The 20,480-nt window shown below is 42.3% G+C and overlaps 1 protein-coding gene across 1 annotated transcript in view; it reads right to left on the bottom strand.

Annotated features, from left to right (window-relative positions):
- The window catches only part of PTPN14 (protein tyrosine phosphatase non-receptor type 14), a 66,119-nt gene extending 46,821 nt beyond the window's left edge, over positions 1–19,298 (bottom strand). The window contains exons 1-2 of the mRNA XM_054279929.1: positions 19,125–19,298; positions 12,389–12,558 (exon numbers count right to left, since the gene is read on the bottom strand). Of these exons, the coding sequence (XP_054135904.1) occupies positions 12,389–12,558; positions 19,125–19,298 (344 nt within the window). The remainder of the gene's footprint in view (positions 1–12,388; positions 12,559–19,124) is intronic.
- Between the last annotated feature and the right edge of the window lie 1,182 nt (positions 19,299–20,480).

Genomic DNA, 20,480 nt, shown 5'->3' with positions numbered 1-20,480 from the left:
AGGCAAAAAAAAATTAAAATTATTCACATCACTGAAAAAGGTAAGTTTAGAACTAAGTTTTCATGATCTGTGTCTCAGCTACAGGAGAAGGGAAAAAGTTTGATCCAGGCTGCAGTACAAACTTCAACATTGAATAAATTTAATTAAGACTGCCAGTGCTACCCTAACCAAGATTTCCATTGCCTATTGAATTCCCAAAATTTAAAAAGCTGATAGAAATTCCAATCAAAATCCACATATCTGCTTGCTCTCATGCTGCTGCTAATAGTGGCTTGACCCTCTACCTGATCCTGTAGAAGAATTTTAGACATATATCTGGGACTTCTAAATAGCAGACCAATGATCCACAGTTCCCTTTTCAAAACACACAGTAGGAAAGAGAAAATGAATCACCTGCAGAAAGTGATGCACAACAGAGGAATCCTGAATCACACTGTGGAAATGCCCATTTCTTCTCACTGATTACACAGGAAGTCTAGAGCGACCCTCACTCTGTAAGGCTTTATCAGGAGTAGCAACACGGCTGAGGCAGGAGTGGTATGTGTCACAAAGAGTGTAAGGAGCCCGCTCCCCAGCAGTCTGCACTCCCCTGAGGAGAAACTGCCAAGTCCCTGTTACTGCATCATGTGGAGGACAGACAGGAGAGTCCCAGCCCCAGGTAATGCAGTCATCTGTCCAAACCAGTGCCTTAAACTACCCTGGCAGACAAGTCCGAAGCACATGGCAGTGTGTGAGGTGCACCAGAACACCCAACCCGTGCACAGCGCTCCCCAATGAGTGGGAAACCTCCCTCTGCAGTGACACACATTGCTGCTACACCTGGAGGGGAGAAAAGGGCAGCCAAGCAGTTTGCAACAGTCCAAATGACAAAGGCAGTGAGCAGCTCAATTCCTAAACTAGAGGAGGAATTATCCTTTTCATCTTCATTTGAGGACATGCAAAAATGCTGATGGGCACTTCCATGACTCAAGCAGCCAGGGATGACAAGTGTTTTTCCTTTTCCCACTTTTTTTATTCTTTCTCGTTTAAACCAAAACACTGAAGCTATCATCTTTTTTTTCTAAAACTCTCTATTTGCTTTTAGTTGCATCTGTCTGGTTTAAGGAGACAACCATACACTAAGAACCTTCAGGGAGCAAACTCTATCATAACTGATTCTATTGAGAGTCATTCCAGCAGCAGGGACTTTTTCATTAAGTTTACAGAAACCTCCCAATTTATGGGAGGGAACTCCCTGTCCATCACGGTGATGGCAGCATGCTCTCACCAGTCAGGAAACATTAGACTCGATTTTCCAGTCTACAGAATATTATTTCTATTTAGAAATAAAACTATTATGAAACAAAGTCCATTCTTTGTTTCTCTGCACTTTGTATCCCTGCATCCTGCCTTAGGCCTGACACAGTCCTCAAGAGTAAATACCTAGGTGAAGGTTTCCTGTAGAGTTTACAAGTGTAAGCAGATGTAGCAAGGCCATATTGTCAAATACCATTTTTAACACATCCTCCAGCTGTGTAAGCAGAAGCTGACTATCCATGCACTCATGGTCACGCCTTAAGACACTGCAGCTCAGAGAAAGCAGGACACAATTCCCCACTTCATTCCAAAAAGTAGGTCAAGTCACAGTTTTCATGAGGTTCTAGAGCCAATTACAGCAAGATTAAAAATCTCCTTTCAGCACTATTTAAGATAACTGGCTACTAATACAAACCAAGAAAAAGGGACATGTCCAGATCATACAAGTAGACCTTAAACAGGTTTTCCATAAATACGCACATACACATGGAATGGGTACTGCTAGCAGTACAGCTATAGATATGCAACCATGTGTCTGTGTGGCACTGGGAAATCTAACAGGAGAAAACCAAGGAGCAAGAAAAGCTGGATTTAAATGGAAGACAACTCCAGGTTATCCTTGTGATCCTCCTAACACAAGTGCTTATCACTAAGCAGCGGTGAGGAGAGTTTCCTCAGAGGCTGAGAAACAAAAAGCAGTCAGTGTGACTCATCCAAACACAGCTCCATACACAAAGCAAGCTCTTCACTGATGAAAGCAGAAGCTCAGATTTCTAGCCTCAGCACCATTTCACCTGTCACATATCACAAAATAAATATATAGGCCACTCAAATTGGTTTTTGTGTCCATGTAGGAAGCCAGAAGAACTTTTTTTCAGAAAAAGAAAACAGAACAACAGAAGCTGGTCAGACCTTCAAAGCAAGTTTCAAAATGCTTAATGTATTTCCTTCTCTTTAAGGATTATAAAATGTCTCAAGTACTAGGTTCAGTCTCATGGACCCTCAGCTCTTCTTTCTGGAATTAAGGTTCAATCCTGGCAGTCTATATAATTGAGACACATTTTTAGGACAGTGGTTTGCAGCTGAGTCCTAATTATAAACAGCCACTTCCTCTAATGACCAGGAATAGGACACAAGGAAATGGGATGAAGCTGCCTTAGGGGAAGTACTTACCCTGGGATTGTAAAACAGGGACAAAGCAGGGCCTGTTATGATAAGACAAGAGGCAATGACTTTAAACTAAACAAGAGTAGATTTAGTCTACACATAACGACGAAATTATTGACAGTGAGAGTGGTGAAGCCCTGGAAGAGGTTGCCCAGAGAGGTGATGGCTGCCCCATCCCTGGAAACACTGAAGGTCAGGTTGGATGGAGCTCTGGGCACCCTTACCTAGTCCCTACTCATTATAGGTGAGTTGGACTAGATATGACCTCTAAAGGGCCTTCTAACCCCAACTGTTCTATGAGTCTTCTATATTTCCAAGTTCAGAATGGATCTGAGGAAAAAGTTCTTCACCTGTAGGGTGGTCAGTCACTAGAACAGGCTCTCCAGGGAAATTACTACAGTACCAGCCTGATGGTGTTCAAGGAGCATCTGAATGATGCTTTAAATCATATGATCTAGTTTTAGGTAGTCCTGCCAGGAGCAGGGATTTGGGCTCAGTGATTGTTATGGGCCCCTTGCAACTTGAGAGGTTCTGTGACTCAGTGAACCTTCTTCAGTTCTGCTGCACATATCCACATTTTCTGTTCATCTGGTTCCTTATATACTTTTGAAAAGGATGCACGATTAATGTACTGTCATCTTTGAAGTTTCACAGGGCACACATCAACTCCCCCATAGCCATACCATTACTGAAGAATGATATTTCTTTCTTTGGTAAAGCTAGGTATTTCTTTTCCTTCTGGTTTTTGAGAGCTATAAAATATTTGGAATCATACCTTTCATGCCCTTCCTTACTTGCCCTTTACTAATCTGGTCTGAGTACTGTTCTGAACATGTAAAAAAATCCCAGACTGAAATTCATATCACTACCTCATTCCAAGATCTTCAAAGTTTGGGGAAAACCCTAAAATAATAAAAATCACAAGCATGGACAGTAAAATTGCTACATTGTACCCAGCTGTGGAATTGTTTTTTACAAATCTCAATCATTTATGGCTGTCAGCCATGGTAAAAGCCATCCATATTGCTTATCCAGGCTCACACAGTGTCTCCAACAGCACACATGCCCAGGTGGACAAGTAAAGGAGATCCAAAGCACTTTTACCCAAGTGCAAACATCTCCACTACTGTAACTGCATGGAAGGGTTCAACCTGGGCTATCTAAGACCAGAGAGGAAGCTCTCACAACTTCTGTAACTGATGTATCATTAGTCTAAAAGAAGAGCAGAACCTCAGAATGTAATCTTTGGTTCCTTTTAAAAGGGTCCAATAAAAAAGGCTAGATTACTCCAAAAGTATTTGTTCTACCAGAATTGAATGTAGAAACAGCTCCCATCAGGAAAGCAATATGTTAGCACACGTGATTAAGCCCTGGAGCATAAAATTAGTATTATTTCCTTATGATCAGATATAAATGTGAATCTGCCCAATGCCAAGACATTCCTGTTGCAACATTTCTAACCACCACAGCCATTGCCTTCAAAACACAGTAAAGCAAGAATGCAGGCTGAAAGTATCCTACACTGTATTTATAGTTATGCAACACTATTTTTCAGAGTTGCTACATATGTACTGCCCAACCACACACATGAAAACACATTCACTTTCTGGTCTAAAAGCACGGTATAATGTAACAGATTAGATCTAAGCGTCAACAGTTTCTTAAAATATCTGGCACAAAGAGCTCAGCTTTCAATAACCAACACACAGAGAACAAGCTCCCCATTCAATGAAGAAAGTCAGCTGGGAGAAGGGTTTGCCCTCGTCAGCAAATATTTTATAAACAGGGAATTAATGTTGAATCTTAGGTCTGCCTTGAAGGAGTTCTTACTTTTAAGTCAAAGTTTAAACATCCACTAAAATACACATTCAAAAAGAACCGACTGAAAAATATTACTGAAAAGAGAAACAACACATACATTGCAATAATATGAACACAACAAGGCCCAGGTAAATACTGCACATTATTTGTTGTTGCTGTTCTCTAAATACAACATGAAAGCTAATTAAGTATCAGGGTGTTTACAACAAGGCAAGTACAAGTCTAATGTGTGCGTTTCATGCTGCAGTAGCCACTAATATTAAAAAGTTCTAATAATTAAAACAAAACAATAAAACCATCAAAGGAGCACCAAAATGCGAATATCCCAGACTGTCTAAGCCTGGGTGGCCACCCAGGGCTTTGAGGACTCATCCAGCTTGCATGCAGTTCTAGAACTGCTCCCTTGCCTGGACAACATGAGCCCAAATTCCAGCAGCTAGGAGGAAGAGAAAAGAAAAGAAAAGAAAAGAAAAAGTAAGAAAGAAAAGAAAAAAAAAAAAGAAAAAAAAAGGCCACCAACATTTCCAAGTTACTTCACGACCCACCCCCAACCTTGTTCAACAGAAGAGAGCTGGGATCCCTGAGGACTCAGGACTCCCAGAGCAGTGGATCCCAGAGCTTGCCTTTCTCCCAGTTTTGGGAGATGGGCTGCAGTTCCAGTTGTAAGACAAACGACTTGAGGGCCCTGAACAGGACTGGGGCTTTGACTCCCCAAAACATTTAGCTGAGAACACAAGCTTTGACGAGATTCATGGGATTAAATTATCTTCCATTGCTAAGGTCTGCCATTCTTACACACTCTTACCCTGTCCTTTTCGGTTCATTTGATACAGCTTCCATGTATAGCAGCAACTGTTTTAATTCATGTTAATCATTTAATATTGCAGTTCATTGATCCAAAGCTCTCTATAAAATAGAAATATTATATATATAATACATATATAATTATAAAGTTGGAAATATTCTAGAGGAAAGAAGCTACACTGGTCTATGCTACACAAGGGTAGCTCAAGCTAAGAAACAAAGGGAACTGAAAAACTTTATAAATGGAAATAGCTAAAAACACAGGATTCTTCTGACCATTAATATCTTATTTTTGTTGGAGACAACACCACAGTGAAGAGGAGGGGCATCATCCTTCCAGCTGGGCAAGGCACAGGGCTGTTTCTGGTGCCAAGGGGGAGGGCTGTGTGTCAGGGCCTTTCCTGTGTGGTGTGAGTAGAGCTCATCAGCATGAGTGCCGTGGCCATGACGCTTCCCAGAAAAGCAGCAACGAGTGCAATCATTTTTCTGGAAACTGCATAGCCTGCCTCCAGATAAGATCTTTCCAAGACAGCAGGCATGCTCCTAAAACATGGGCTGGTAAGTACACCATAAACACGAACTGACAAAGGCTCCTAGGAAGAGACAAAGCAAGACAAAGCAGTGAGACTTCTGCCGCCTGAAAACTAAACTTTTTTCCACTCTGTTACACACCAGTAGCACTGAAGGGTTAAATTCTGACTTAAATCTCCAGGTGTAAGAGACCAAACTCCAGACTTTTTTGTATCATTCCACCTTCCCATTTGCCATGTATCACTCAGTTCTCTCTCATTTACCAATCCACTCATGCAATCCAAAACATGCATCTCTCTTCTCCTCCCATCTTGCATGCTGTTTTTCTGTACTTTCACAGAAAATTTGTTAAATGTCAGTACATTTTTGAGGTCCATTGGCATTAAAAAAAATCCTGTAGGTCTATCTGTGGTGTAGCAACAAGCACGGCCACACAATCAGTCACAGTCCTCGCTTCAGGCAAGCACAGTCCAGGATGTCTGGAACAAATCTGATTGTACACATTGTGCTGTTTTTTCCAGCACAGTGTGATATTCAAAATAATTATTTTGGACAATGAAGCCAAACCAACTACCACGAGCTCAAAAGTACACACAGAGATTTCTGCAGCCACAAGCTGCAGGTGTGACCAACCATGAAAAGCAAAGCAGCCTCATGGACTTGTCACATGTAAATGTTACGTCCTTAACAGCCAAAAGAGTTCCACTTCACTGAGCTTGCCACAAAACCAGGCTGGCACAGGACAATATGTGACATCCAGCCTTAACACAGAAATTAAAAGCACAGTGTAAGGAGCAGTAACTAGCAGAAAAGACTGCAGTGACTGGTAGAAATCTGCAGCTTGTCTTAAAAGCTAGCTACACAGGAGGATGTGAAACCTTAGCTTTTTCAAAAAAAAAATTAAAAAAAAAAAAGAAAAGCACAGCAGACTAAAAGCAAAGATAAGCTCAAGTAGGCAAGACATCTAACAAGGACTTTTTTTAAGGAAGGCAAAAACTCCAGCATTTGTTAAAACAGATCTGCAAAATCATTTTTCCCTGTAAATATGAAGCACTCAAACACTAATTTTCCCCCTCCACTTTATACTCATATAATTTTAAAATTCATATAGTCCTAGGAGTCTGTACCTCTTTATGCTTTAAAAGAACTTCTGCTTAAAATGTCTTCGCCTAACACTGACAGAAATACAAAAAGAGGGAAAGGCCAGGAACAGTGAAGAAGAAATATTTCCTTAAAAGACAAACAAAAAAACAGCTACAAGAAATGGTGAAGAAAAGGGTATGGCAGCAAAATATCAGGAAAAATAAATTTTCACTTAGTTAAAAGTTGGTAAGTTTGGGGCTGAATTTTCCCAGACCGTCCAGAAAAGAGGCCTTGGAGCCACGGGCTCTAATTTTCCACCTGCAAACACATTAATTCCCACACTTCACAGGTGCAGCCATCCCGTTCCAAACACTGTTTCCTTTCACAGGAAAGCTGTACAGCACGTTCTTCTGGGGAAACGCAGCGCTGACAGCTGAACCTGGGGCAGGAGCCCAGCGCAGCACAGTGTGGGTGCTGGAACACGTCCCTCCCTGCAGAGCCGCGCGTGCCAGACCCACCATGCAGAGCTCCACAGGGGCCAGCTCCATGGGGCACCCACATGGGAACTGCTCTCACTTCCAGAATTATGCCCCACTCTGCAACAGCGCACAAGCCACTGGATACTACTACTGAGTACAGAGCACCTAGTGAGATACTGAAAACTTCTTCCAGGAAAGAAAAAAGCAAAGCAGAGCAAAGCACACCTTTATTCCTTCACAGGAGGCACAGCAGCATCACACGCCAAGAAAGAGATACTGTGGGGAGTAAAATGTGACTTCAGTATTTCCTTAGAACTGTGGGAAGGGCAGAAAAGAAAAAGGCCCTGGATTGTCTGATAATTGTGCAGAAAGCAGCATCGCACCCACATTTTCAGAAAGCCACAAGACTGTGTGGGTTCTCTGTTTTTGGAACAAGAGCACAGTGAAAGCAAGCTTGTTTACTTTAGACACCGTACAAAGACCTTTTTTTTAAATAAATGCTTGAAAGGATGTCTCCTCTCTGAGGAGTTAGCAGAAAATAAAAGGCAGATTTATATGTCTAATCTATGCAAATATCTACTCTACAGGGCATCACAAAGACTGCTTTATATCAGACAGTATGCAGATCCCAGGTGCTTTAAACATGCCAAAAGCACAGGCAGCATCTCCATCTGCGATGGCTGCTCACTGAGAACAGCTGGATGACTAAAAAGAGGTTGTCTAAGTAGCCTTCCATGAAAAATGCTTTCTGCTAATGTGCCAATCCCCATACTCCCACCCAAATTACTCCTGCTATAACTGCCATTGAGTCTGAAGAGGAGTTTTTTTGTTGTTGTTTGCTTGTTTTGGGTTCTTTTATTCTGTTTATCACAAATTCTTCTAGAAATTTTCAAATTGTAGAAATAATAACATGGTGAAAACTCCTACTAACAACATAAGGAATTATCATGGAGTTTTAATTAATCTGTAAAAATGGAAGAACATCTGTGGGACTGGGGACCAGTAGAATGCCATGACCAGTGGGCAGGGAGATGCTGGAGTCATTGAGATGTTGGAAGAGACAGGATTAAGAACAGGGAATATATACAGATGGGAGCCTCAATTCAAGAGAAAAGAAAAAGAGTAGAAAGGGTAGAGAAATAAGAGGCCTAGAAGGTAGGAAATAGCTTTCCTAGGAGGCAGAAGAAGGCTTAATGCCAAGAGTACAATGCTCTGAAAGCAAGGCATAGCAATATTTATGTCATGGCCACTACCAGAAACAAAAACCAGGTACTCTACAACTGGTGTCTGCTTTCTGTATGTTTCCCTGGACATCCTTGGGAAGCATCCATCACAGGTCAGGAAACATGACAGCCCTGAGTAGCCCAGCATTTGCATTTAAAACCACAAATTGAACAAGGCTGACAATGTCCTGCAGATGCTTCTTATCCTGTCCCAGGGATTAACTTCATCCAAAGGGAAAAAACCTCTACACCACTAACATTTTCATCTTCAAGCATCAGTCTTGTATCAAAGAAGGAAAGAACTGCAAGCCAGAGTCAGATGTGACCTACTAAAACAATTAGTGTGCTCCCCAGAGTACTCTTCGCTTCATCTTTTCTTGCAGGTCTCAGAGGTAGCTTCTAAGAGCTTAAAACCTAAATAAACTGATCTGGCACTCTTGTCTTTTCGTTTTCTTTACTACAAGCTTTCATATTATCAGAAACACCTCTTCCAAATTAACTACAGGCATCCATCCCACATGAAGACATGGCAGTACTTGTGTTTATATGGCAGGTGCCTGCAGCTCTGCAGGTCCTAAATAACCAGACACATGGCCAGCCCAGGTAGCCCACTCACCCACCCAGCATCAATCCACAATTATGGGGTCATTTGGGCACAAATTGAAATACATGGCACACCTTCTAGCCATAAACCTCCTTCTTTATTTCAAGGGTGACTGAAAAGATTTCCCAGAGTAAGTGTGGAATCTCTCTTTCCATGACTATATTCCATACCCAATGGGAAATGGTCCTAGAGCTATCTCCTCTAGTTGACCTTGCTCTGAGCAGACAGTCTCCTATCTCCAGACACACCTTCCAACCTCAACCATTCTGCAACTGCTGCTTGCATTTGACTTCAGTAAATCACCTGTCCTTCCCACGCTGTGACTCCCTGTGAGGGACAGCGCTGACTCCTCACGACACTGCTGTTCCACTCCTCTCCCAGCATGGCACATGTGGACAGGTGTCCATCAAGTCTGTCCAGCACTGGGACACAGTTCTTGGAGCAATGTTACTCACCCTTACTTGTGCCTGCACACTTGGCTTGTCAATACAGGAAGTTACCAGAGAAACTATGAAGAGCTCCTGACCACTACCAACACCTGCAGGCAGTTAAAATCCACAGGCCTGGAGGCATAATTAGCATTTTCTACTTCTGGCAGGAATGATAAGATGTAAAGGAGTTATAATTTTATAAATACTGTAGTGTTGGTACCAGGATGCTTCCTGTTGGTCCCAACCACCGAACAACAGCCAAACACAAAATGGTTCACATATTGTCTTCAAAAGATCTTTCAGGTGATATTTCACATAAAATTATTAAGGAACAGTGCCTCAGAGCCAGTGACCAATACCCTAAGTAACGCTTCTCTTAACCAACAGAGCCTAAAAGACTTGCATCATTTTCCCTTTTTGCAATGACAGTGTGTGAGACACAGGAGGCTGCAGCCACTGGAAACAGGAAGGAATATTCAATTTGGCAACAAATTTCTCAAAACCAGCTATCAAGTCTATAATCCTACAGATCAGAGGCAGAGCAAACCAGCTCAGGAAACCAACTCCCTAGTGTTTGAATACTTGTGCATTATGTCAGTGTTTGCTGAAGCATTCTCAGAAGACTTCATCATCTTCAGAGAATATTAATCAACCTTGGAAACCCTCGAGTCTACAATTAACTGAAAGCTTGCTGCTGAGAGATGGGATTCACCTTCAACTCCAAACACAGCCAGGCAAGCTCAGGGCTGGAGGTGTTTCCACTTGGAGAGGGTTACAAAGGTGACAGGTCCACTGCTGTCAGTATGGTCACCACCTCTGCACCATTGGCCTTTGGTGGCGGTTGTGTTTTGGGGCTGGGTTTGTTTGTGATGCTTCTGCAGCCTCCCAGAAGGGGATGAAGTGTCTCATCATAAGTTCTGCATTTCAGACAGATTTGTCATTTGTACCTAAATATAAATCAAATAAACAGGCACTGAGTGGGCGAGTCCAGTGCCTACCTCAACGCCACATGTAATCATATCATGATCAAGTCTAATTCTAGAAGCAGACACCAACAAAATAAAAGCAAATGTTGAATTAATTTACCAAGAGCCAAAAAAAACCCCCTATAAGCCCACATCCATCTGTGCATCTAATCAGGTTTTAAACTAAGCCTTTCTCTGCTGGTTGTTTCAGAAGAACCCTCCAGGTCCCCACCCTTGCCTCAGACATGAATCTACCTATAGCTGAAGGTTTGCTGCCATCACACCATCTCCAGTGCAGTAATTCCACTCCATGAAACAACAAACAAATCTTAACAGGCTATTCTATATCTGAAATCCTCTAGTAAACTGCTACACACCTTTAAAGAAACATAAAAGGCACTTATAAGACTCTACAGCTTATGCTATCAATCACTTCAGAAAGAAAAACAATTCAGCAGCAGCCACTCCAATTGAGAGTGCTGTGAAGTTCAATTGTCACTGAAATGCTTTGTTATTACCAGGCTGGGCAGAATGAGCAAATATACCTCTGCAGGTGAGCTATGAATGAGCAATCAGCACTGCAGGCTGCAGCTTGAAGAGATAATAGCATCCAAGCAGCCACAATGCTTCCTTGCACACAACCAGGCCAGCATTGGGCTGACAAATTGAGCAACACAACATTTCAGACATTCCGTCTGCACGTTAAAATAATTCTGAAGGAAAAGGTACTGAGGCTTCCCTCTCCCAGTGCATACAAAGCAGGAACACACAGATACAGACAAGCATCAGTGTTTGGTCTGCTCTCACAGAAATTGAAGTTTTATGATGCTTTTATCCCACTCTTTGGCAAGAATTCAGCACACACAGTTGTCAAGGGATGGCTTGACAGCTGCCATTCCAAGATACAACTTTTTCACATCTTAACAATATCAACTTCCCACTTCAGTGTCAAATAAAGATCCTTTAAAATATGCAATCTGTAATATAAAAAAAATGCTTCATGTCTTGGATGCCTTCTAGAATTAAGACCATTCTTTCCTCACTATTTATGTATCTTTTCCTAGCTACCATGACCATGTGGTGAATTCCAGGGTTTCAGCAATAGCAGGTTTTTCTCAGTGGCAAGGCCTCTGCCACCCTGAAGCTTTCGTCCACTTATCCCAGGCTTTACCTTCAGTTGTGCTGATACAACTTTGCTCAGAGAAGATAAATGAAATAATTTTGGTTAAAAAGAAAACAATTCCACCCCTTTTTAAGTGAGGTGGGCTTTTTTCTCCTCGCTCTCTTTTTTGTATTATTAATTTTCAATACAGCACAGATGTGCAAAAACCACCCAGTGATGTGGTTTACAAAAATAGCCCCTCAAAACAGTTGTATTGTTACAACTGCAGCACAGGGCTCTGAATAAAAGAGCAGTTCCCACTGAAGTTGTTTGCAAAGGTACGCCCTGATCATAATTAAAGGACTAATGCCCTCTTAACAGTTTTAATCTTTTTGTGAAGCATAAGGGAAAATCAAGAGTGGGATGAGCAAAACCTGGAAAAAAAATGCCAAAGTTCACTTTCACCAAAGCACACGTAGGCTTAAGAATAATAAACTAAAACTCTATATAGAGTTCCTTTGTGGCTTCCTTTTCACCAGTAGAAAGTTACAGAAGAAAATCCATGGTCACCATGGTCCTTTTTAAAATTTACGTAAGATTTATAGTCATATAACTATAATTCCCACTTTTTCCCCTGCAGTTGATCATGCACAATCTTCCGGTGAGACAGGTTTTTTTTTCTTCTTCCCAAGCACACATAATCAAGTGGTGACTTCTGCAAATTTTTCCCATTTGGGCAATCATCAGGAAAGGAAATAAGCAGATGATACCTGAGCAAATACGGAATGCCAGGAACAGAGCAAGTGTTTCTCTCAGATGCTCTGTCACAGCCCATTCTCTCCCGGCTCTATCCCAACACTGCGAACAGAGGGAAGCACATACCTTGTCACCTCCTGCTGCAGTCGGGAAACACTGGGCACATAGAACATCACCCCAAAGAAAAGCAAAGGCTCATTGGCAAATTTGTCCAGCTGCTTCTTCAGAGGCTTTTCCAGTTCAACCCAGCGGTCCTGCTGGTTCTTGCTGAGAAACCAAAGGCCGAAGTAGTGAGTCTAGACAGAGAAACACATGAGTGTCAGTTTACCTTTGCCAGCTAGATCACTCACACGATGTCACAAATGCAAATAAGAACAGATGGCACTGTGTACATTTTTCCATATGCAAAGTCAGAGTAATTTCTTTTTTACTGCCCGTTTTTGTGGGACATTTTGAAAACAATGACAAATTAATATTGCAATATACTTCACAGTGCACTATCTGCCTTCTACCATCTCTCCCAAATGCATATTGAAGAGCTCTACATAACATTGTGGGATAGGTGACATAAATGATTTACAGAAAGTGCCTGAGTGTTTTCTTAAGGGACACCTGTGCTTTGTGAACAGACAGCAAACGCCAAGCCTGAATTGAAGTGCAAAGGCTTCATAAGACTTTGAATCAGGCCCACTTCACACAAAGGACAAGGACTCCTCCAACTAGAAAAAAAAGGAATGCAAACCCACATGCATATGTCAAAATATATCTACTAATACCAGAACCATTTACCCAACACAGAATTGTTAACTCTTATTTTTTTTAACACACTCACAAGGTTTTATGATGGACAAGTATACAGTTAGAACATACACACCACACAAGTTGTTTGCTCTAGGCTCTACAGAAACGCCAGGTTGGAAACCTCAGCTGTTTCTTGCCCAGTGCAAATCTCAATGCTGTAGCAGCTCCTGTATGAGCCACGTGGGACTGCTGCTGGTGAAGAGGAATTAACACAGAACAGCACTCAGAACTACAGCTACAAAGTGGCAATAAAGCTGCTGAAGGAATAGCCAATCCATCATGAAGGATTTTATTGAAAAGCACTTAAACATCAAGTACTATGGCTACAGATCTGAAGAAAAAGTGAAAAACATTGTAGCAGACAAATTGCAGATGTTAAACTGTGCAAAATCCACCATGAACAGCCTATTTCATGCTGGTATGGATGTTTCTATAAAAACCATTGCACACACCATGACTTAGCACACAACACAAGGACAAGCAATACAATACCAAAAATTTTAAATGTTTACAAATGGCAACAAACCAGTAGGGAAGCACTGCTCCAACTACTTTATAGCTGAAGGCATGCAAGAGACAAACATGCAAGACTCTGAATGGGAGCACAGGTGTACTTACTTTAGGGTCTCATTACATACATATTTTCAACTTTGGACAACATCCAGACTAGCATTTAACTAAGGTGATAACTAATTCAACTTGATTCCTCATTTAAGCCTGACAAACAGCTTAAGCACTGCTCAGTCTGGTACAGTGAAGCAAACTTGTTCTTTTGTAGTATTTCCTCCTAGAAATTAAAGGTATCTTCAATAAATCAGTCAATCAATCAATCTACCTAGGGCACAAATAAATCAAGAAATCAGCATCTCCCACAGGATAAACTTCAAACAAAACTAACCTCACAAATGCTCCCTGATATATTTCTACTCTCCCTTTGTAGTCACCAGTGGATAAAAAGTTCTTTCTGATGAGTTCACCATGGTAGTAATTAGATTAAAATGAAGGTGGGAGGGACAGTGGAGGCAGCAAAGAAAAGGAATTAATGTGAAGGCAGAAAAAAGCAGTGATTTTACCACCTCTAAAGGGAAACCCTTTAACACACTTGAAAATCACTGCAGGGCAGCTCATCCTCAGCAAGAAACAGTGCAGAGATGCAAAAACAGAGCTTCCATATTACTTGAAAAAGTAAACATTCACAACAGCTAGAACCCCAAATTTGAAGCGTGAAGTACTTGTAAAACATCTACCAAAGAAGAAGATTTGGACTCTGAAGCCTAGAAGAGTTCTTCAAGGAATTCAGGGATTGCAATTAAACATCTCCAATGAGCACAGTCCCTCCCCTCTGAGTGGGGGCTGGGAGACAGCACCAGTTTAGATTTGCTACAGCAGAAAGGTTCTTCAAGTACCAAATCTAGAAGCAATCCCAAGGAACAAGGAGTAAATGAAACACAGTGCTGTTGAAGCTTCTAGATTACAGCAGGTACTGTGGAGCAAACAGGGCAGCATGCATTTTGCACAACTAGAAGACAATTGCATTCCTGGAAAGCAGCCTGGAGAGGATCAAGCTACTGCAGCTGAAGCACAGGAACTGATAGCAGAGCAGAGCCCATGTCTCAAATTCATGCACTTTGGAGAGACAATACACACAGTTATTTGAAAATCAGGTCCCTTTGCCAGCAACTTCACTTCTTGAAAATGTCATGTGTTTTTTAAGAACCTGCAGTGGAGGACTCCTGTAGCCACTGCAGTGCACACCTGAAGAGACCCTCCCCACAGCGAGTATCAGTGATCCCCAAAAAGGAATGTGGGGCTGGAAAGGGATGGACCACCAAGTTCAGCATGCTATGAGAAGGCATTTGGCTCTCCAGAAGGTGAGTCATGCCATGCTGTCCAGTCCACAAAGCATCCAAAAATTAGTTGAGGTTATAAAAAAATGGGATCTTCTATCTATAAGCAGCTGATTAAAAACTAGGCTGATTCCAAAAGCTGGTCTGTTTGTCCATCTGCACTTGGATTTCCAGGGAATCAATATCTATACCTACAGCTGTCAGGCTCTGAAGTAACACGTATTACCCTCAAGGTTTTAAAATTTATCTCGCCTACCCCACACGACTTCATATGTGGTACCAGGAAATTGGTTCACACTCCTCCAGGAGCTGCAGTCCTCTGCTGAAGCAGCAAACAAGAACCAGAGCACTTGGGTGCCAGAATGAAAAGGTGATTCTCAAAATACAGTGAGTCCCAACACCAGACTTACAAAAACTGCACTGGGAAGTCTTAAAATAGGTGACATTATAGCTGCCAGTTCAGAAGGCAACATATTTGCTTTGGACTTGGCCTTAGCTTTCCTCCCAAGTCCAGAACCACCCCAGCATTTACGCTGGGCCAAACAAGTAGAATGGTCACCCTCAGAAGATGACAGAAAATCACTAAACCAGCAAATGTCATTCTAAAAGACACACCAAGCCCAGCTCAGTGTTTGTTAAAGCATCTGGTTAGTCGGCCAACTAAATACTTTTCCTTGAGAAAGAGATGGAGTTCCAGCTTCTCCAGGCAAAAAACATTAAGCCTTGCTATCCCAGGGCACTTGAACAGAGGGGAAGGTGCCATTTACAGCAGCCATTTATTGTTTTATTCATAGAAGGCCAATGTTTTATTCATAGAAGGTCTTTTGTCCAAGCACTGCCTGAACCCCATCTCGTCTTGCTTTGTTGGCAAGACGAGTCAAACCAAGCCACATTTGGTGGCAAGCTGGCTGCAAAACCCCAGGTTTCAGCTGTGCCCTGAAAGAAAGGAGCACCTTCTGGGCCACTAAAGGTCAGAACAGCAGCAAAAGACCAGCTCTGCACAGTGCACAGCACTTGCCTGTGGTGCTCAGCTCACCAACCTCCTGCTTTGGTTTGGGGCTTATAGGGTGACAGTGATGGACATACCATTGTGAAATTTGGCTCACAAGAATAATTTTGGTTGGAAAGAACCTTTTTGCCCTCTCTCCCACCTACAATACATCAGAGCATACCATCTTTAAACATTTTAACATTTTGGAAAGTGAATTAAAAAGAACAAAGAGGATAAGGAAACTTGAAGACTCCCAACAGATTTGTACAGATTACTATGCTACTTCAAGTAGGTTCACTTAGTCTGGAAGTGGAATGGAAAAATGCCATTATATTGGGGAAAAATCCTTTCTATAAAGTGTGCACATACATACATGATTATGAAATTACATTTTTGTCTTTGTCTTTCCCTTCCTCCCCTCTTCTTGTCTTTTCCTTTTACATAATGCTGGAATAAGAGCTCATTTTATTGGAACGGGTAACTGTTCAAATAGAAGACCTGATGCTTTGTCAAGAGCTTTGCTGAAAAGGATAAAACCAGATTTTACAGTAGTTACATGGCTCCACTTTCTGCTGACCTACTCCTGAACCCTGAGTCAGTCAGGCAGGGAGTTGCATTCCCCAGAGATCAAATAGAAATATGCATAATCCACCAGATACTGTTTTTCAGTCATGTGTGGTATGATCGACAGTCCCTCACAACAAGGCATAATCTCAAAGAGTTTTGCTTTTCAGCAGGAAGGGTTTGGACAGTTTTTTGTTCATTTCTAAGAACTGGATTGAGTGAGACATGGATGCATTCCTAACTTGAAGGTAAAAGCTGTGGTACACCTGGGATTTATTTGAACATAAAACCAAACTGAAACTGCAAGGAGGAGACAAACAGGATTTTAGCACTGTTTTGTTAGCATGGGACTTAATGAGGGTTGGCTTATCCTTACTTGTACCTCACAGCCTGCAAATCAGGATTTCTAAGAAAAGGCATATGCCAGCTGCAGGTTTTGTTGCATTCAGGGAATTTTAAAACTCTCTCTGTGATATGAATGCTTGCAAGGATTTTTGCCTCAGGTACACTTAACAGGCTTCTCTACTCAGCTATCCAGTTGCACAAATCTTGCAGAAATTTGAGCTTTGTGAAAATATTTTTGACCCTTCTGTAGAATTTGGGTGGACAGTGATTTCAAAAATTATGGTAAACCTAGAGAGGAAAGGGGACAGTCATCAAATTACCTCATCATCCTTACAAACAGTGGCAGGAAGACTACGGGGCAGAAGAAAAATTGAATTGAATTTGGGGTCTGAAAGAAAGAACAGCACCAGGCACCTCCAAGCTGCCAGCTCCAATTATTACTCATCCAAGGAGCAAAAGAAGACACAGGGAGACCCTCTCAGAGTTGAAAGAGCTAGGTAATTCTCTCCTTAAAAAAAAAACCACCCAAAAAACTCACTTCTGTCAAAAAATGCTGCACTGTTGAAATCTGAACTTTACAAAACCAGTTCAACGTTGCCAAAGCCTTGTTTAGAAAAAAAAGCAGGGAGGGTGATGAAAGAAGGGGAATGCGTTCCAACAACATCAAAGCATTCTCTTCTATGTTGTTAAAATATTTTTTTATCTTGAAACACAAACTTTTTGTGCTGACATATTTCTTTTTGCATGACAGAAATAATTTTGAAAATTAAAAAAACCCAAAGCAATAGAAAACCCCCATGGAACTGAACATGGACCTACACAGCTTCCTTTGCTACCCTACTGTCTGTAATTTCATTTCTCTGGAAAGTTTTGGAACTTCAGGCTTTGTTCCAAAGTGGAACAAAACACGTTCTGAGATCACAAAATGCTTTGTGGAAAAGAACACTGACCCGCTGACAGAGCTATTGTTTGCAAATGCAGGTGGACCTCCAGAGAGAATCAGGAGGCCCCAGACTTCTCCTGCACCAACTAGATAAGCTCACAGGGAGCATGAGGAGAATCTCTTCATTCATTTCAATGCTTTCTGCATTGGAAGGAAAGAGAGAACTTTGGTTCTTCCCTAAGGGCACCCTAGGGCATCACCAACAGAAAGAAAAAAAAAATGGAAATATGGAAAAATGAAAGATTGATAAATCTTCATCCCTGTAAGTGAAGGGGGGAGGGGGAGATGATTCTACTAAAATTCATATTTAAAACCAAACAAGCAAACAAACCACCCAAGCATGAAAAACACTATGCAATATTCCCTCTGCCCTGTTTCTGCCTGCACATTTTCCACCCTATTCTGGAGACACACACAGAGTTCTTCCATTCTTTATCATTATAAAAAAAAGGGGGAAAAAAGAATTTTTGTTTAGTTTTCAGATATTGGAGTTATTTGTATGCTATCTTCCAGCTGCCCTCACTATCATGGGCAAACTGCATAACACACTGCAAGATTTTTAATTTCTCCAGCTGTGCTTACAGAAAGTATCAGCCAGGACAGCCAGATGATAACACAGCAACTTCCAGGCCATGGTTTTCCACTCATGATTTGCAGAAGTGTAGAAACATGTAGGATACACACAGGGAGCCCACAGAAGGTAAGAAGAGTCAGTCAGTTCAATGTGCCATGCACGTTGGAGAGGTATTTCTATAATGGATTCAACACTTAAATACTAAACACTTCAACACAGCAAGAAGTAGAAAAGTAAGGATTTCAGTCTTGAATAAAGGCTGGTTTCTTCGACATTTCCAGAAGCACTGGGAATGTGAAAGAAGCCTTTTAGGATTTCAGACGTGAAATATTAAACAAAACCAAAAGGAAGAAAAACCCCACGAGTAAAACACAACTGTTAAGTGTTACTGTTGCCCTCTTCGGTTTTATAGTAACAAGAGTGTTTACATAAAGGCAGATGTTTAAAAGCCGGTAGTCACCTTCCTATTTCCATAATTCAGCCATCAGTGCCGTGAAACCAGGGCTACATTCAGAAAAAAGTTACTGTAACTCGTCCTTTGGCATCCCAGCTCAACAAGTAACACTCGCGGCTTTCTAAGAAAAGAAACACAAAGAGCTCCCAAAGCCAGGACGGACGAGCAGCAGCCCAAAGCCCCGAGCGCCGTTCCGTGCAATCAGAGTGTGTTTGTCCAAGCTCCAGCTGCTGATCGTATCTGGCCAGCCCTGAGAACAGCATGACTCAAACGCACAGACTGCCCGAGCTAAAATCGCGTCCAGTTACCCAGTGACAGACGGTGCTTCCCGAGCCGCCCTTACCTCGCGCAATTCCAGCCTCTGGGCGACAGCCTCCAGGCACTCCTGGCCCGTGCTCTCCACGGACAGGGTGCACTCGATCACGTTGCTGTCCAGCAGACGGATCCTGGTCACGAAGCAGTTCTTGCTGAGCACGTTGTAGCGCCGGGTGCGCCGCAGCTTGAGCCCGAACGGCATGGCTGCGGGCCGGCGGGATCGGCCCTGCCCCGCTCTGCCCGAGCTACCCGCGCTGCTGCCCGCCCGCCGCCGCGGCCGCTTCAGCCGGCACCGCTCTCCTCCACAAGCGGAGGGAGCTGTCCATTCCTGGGGCGAGCTCCACGGGATTCCTGCAAAACACACGCACAAGTAAGGAGACCCAAGTGTGAAACAAGCCGTTCCTGAAGTTCAGCGGGAAAGAACTTCACATTTTAAAACCATGAAATAAACACCTCCACACATAGGATTGCCAGGTACTTACTACATATCCCAAATGAATACCTTATACAACAAATCTTCCAAAATACTGTGTTGGCGCTGAATTTAAAGCACGGATTTAATAGCAAAGCCGTTCTTTGAGAGGCTCAGTACAAACAGCGACTCTACAGGGCACTCATCCAGAGGTGCTAACTCTCCCACCATTACCCCCACCACAGGGGTCTATAACATAATCTTCGAGTTTTCATGCCCTCGGGCCAGCTTTGAAAACTGGTTTAAAAAGCGAAGGAATAGAGGCTTTGAAAAGAGGCGCGATCTTGAAAGAAGAAAGGCTGGCTTCGGGTCCGCAGGAAATGCAGGCACTCAGCACCTCCGAAAAAATCAAACCTAAAACATGCATGTGAAAAGCAAGAAGCATCCGAGCCATTTCAGAGGAGCCTCCTCCGAGGCAATCCCTCGCATTTTGCTGGCTTCCAGCTCCAAACCCTCCTAGGTGGGATGAGTAATGGCAGGAACGCGGCTGCCAGAGACCGGGGCAACACCGAGTGGGAGGAAGAGAACACATACTCTAGATACTCATTCTAACTAGCACTCCTAAAATTTATCAGGGACACATGCAACTGCTGAGCCACAAAGTAGACAGAAGAACTAGAGATACAGGAGTAATGACATTTAAGATGTATGATCCTCACTTGCAAGAACGACTTCCTTTAAAGTGAAACGAACCAAAAGAGTTTAGCTAAAACCAGGTTCAAGTTGAACTAAAACAAAGCATTTGCACTGATATAACCAACTCTAAAATATCATTTTCCACGTGCCGAAAGGAATGAAGCAAATAGAAAATTACTTGCTACCCGGTCTTCCTGGTTTTGTTTGAATATTCTGGAGCAAAAAGTAGAGGAACACTAATGGTGACGTTTAAGAGTCCATTTTTCTTAACCAATA

The sequence above is a fragment of the Melozone crissalis genome, unplaced genomic scaffold, assembly GCF_028551555.1.
Source record: "Melozone crissalis strain CALT ecotype California unplaced genomic scaffold, PUWL_Pcris_2 ptg000027l_1, whole genome shotgun sequence".
Lineage (NCBI taxonomy): Eukaryota > Metazoa > Chordata > Aves > Passeriformes > Passerellidae > Melozone > Melozone crissalis.
The sequence above is the reverse complement of the archived record's forward strand: the minus strand, read 5'-3'. Positions and strand labels throughout refer to the sequence as shown.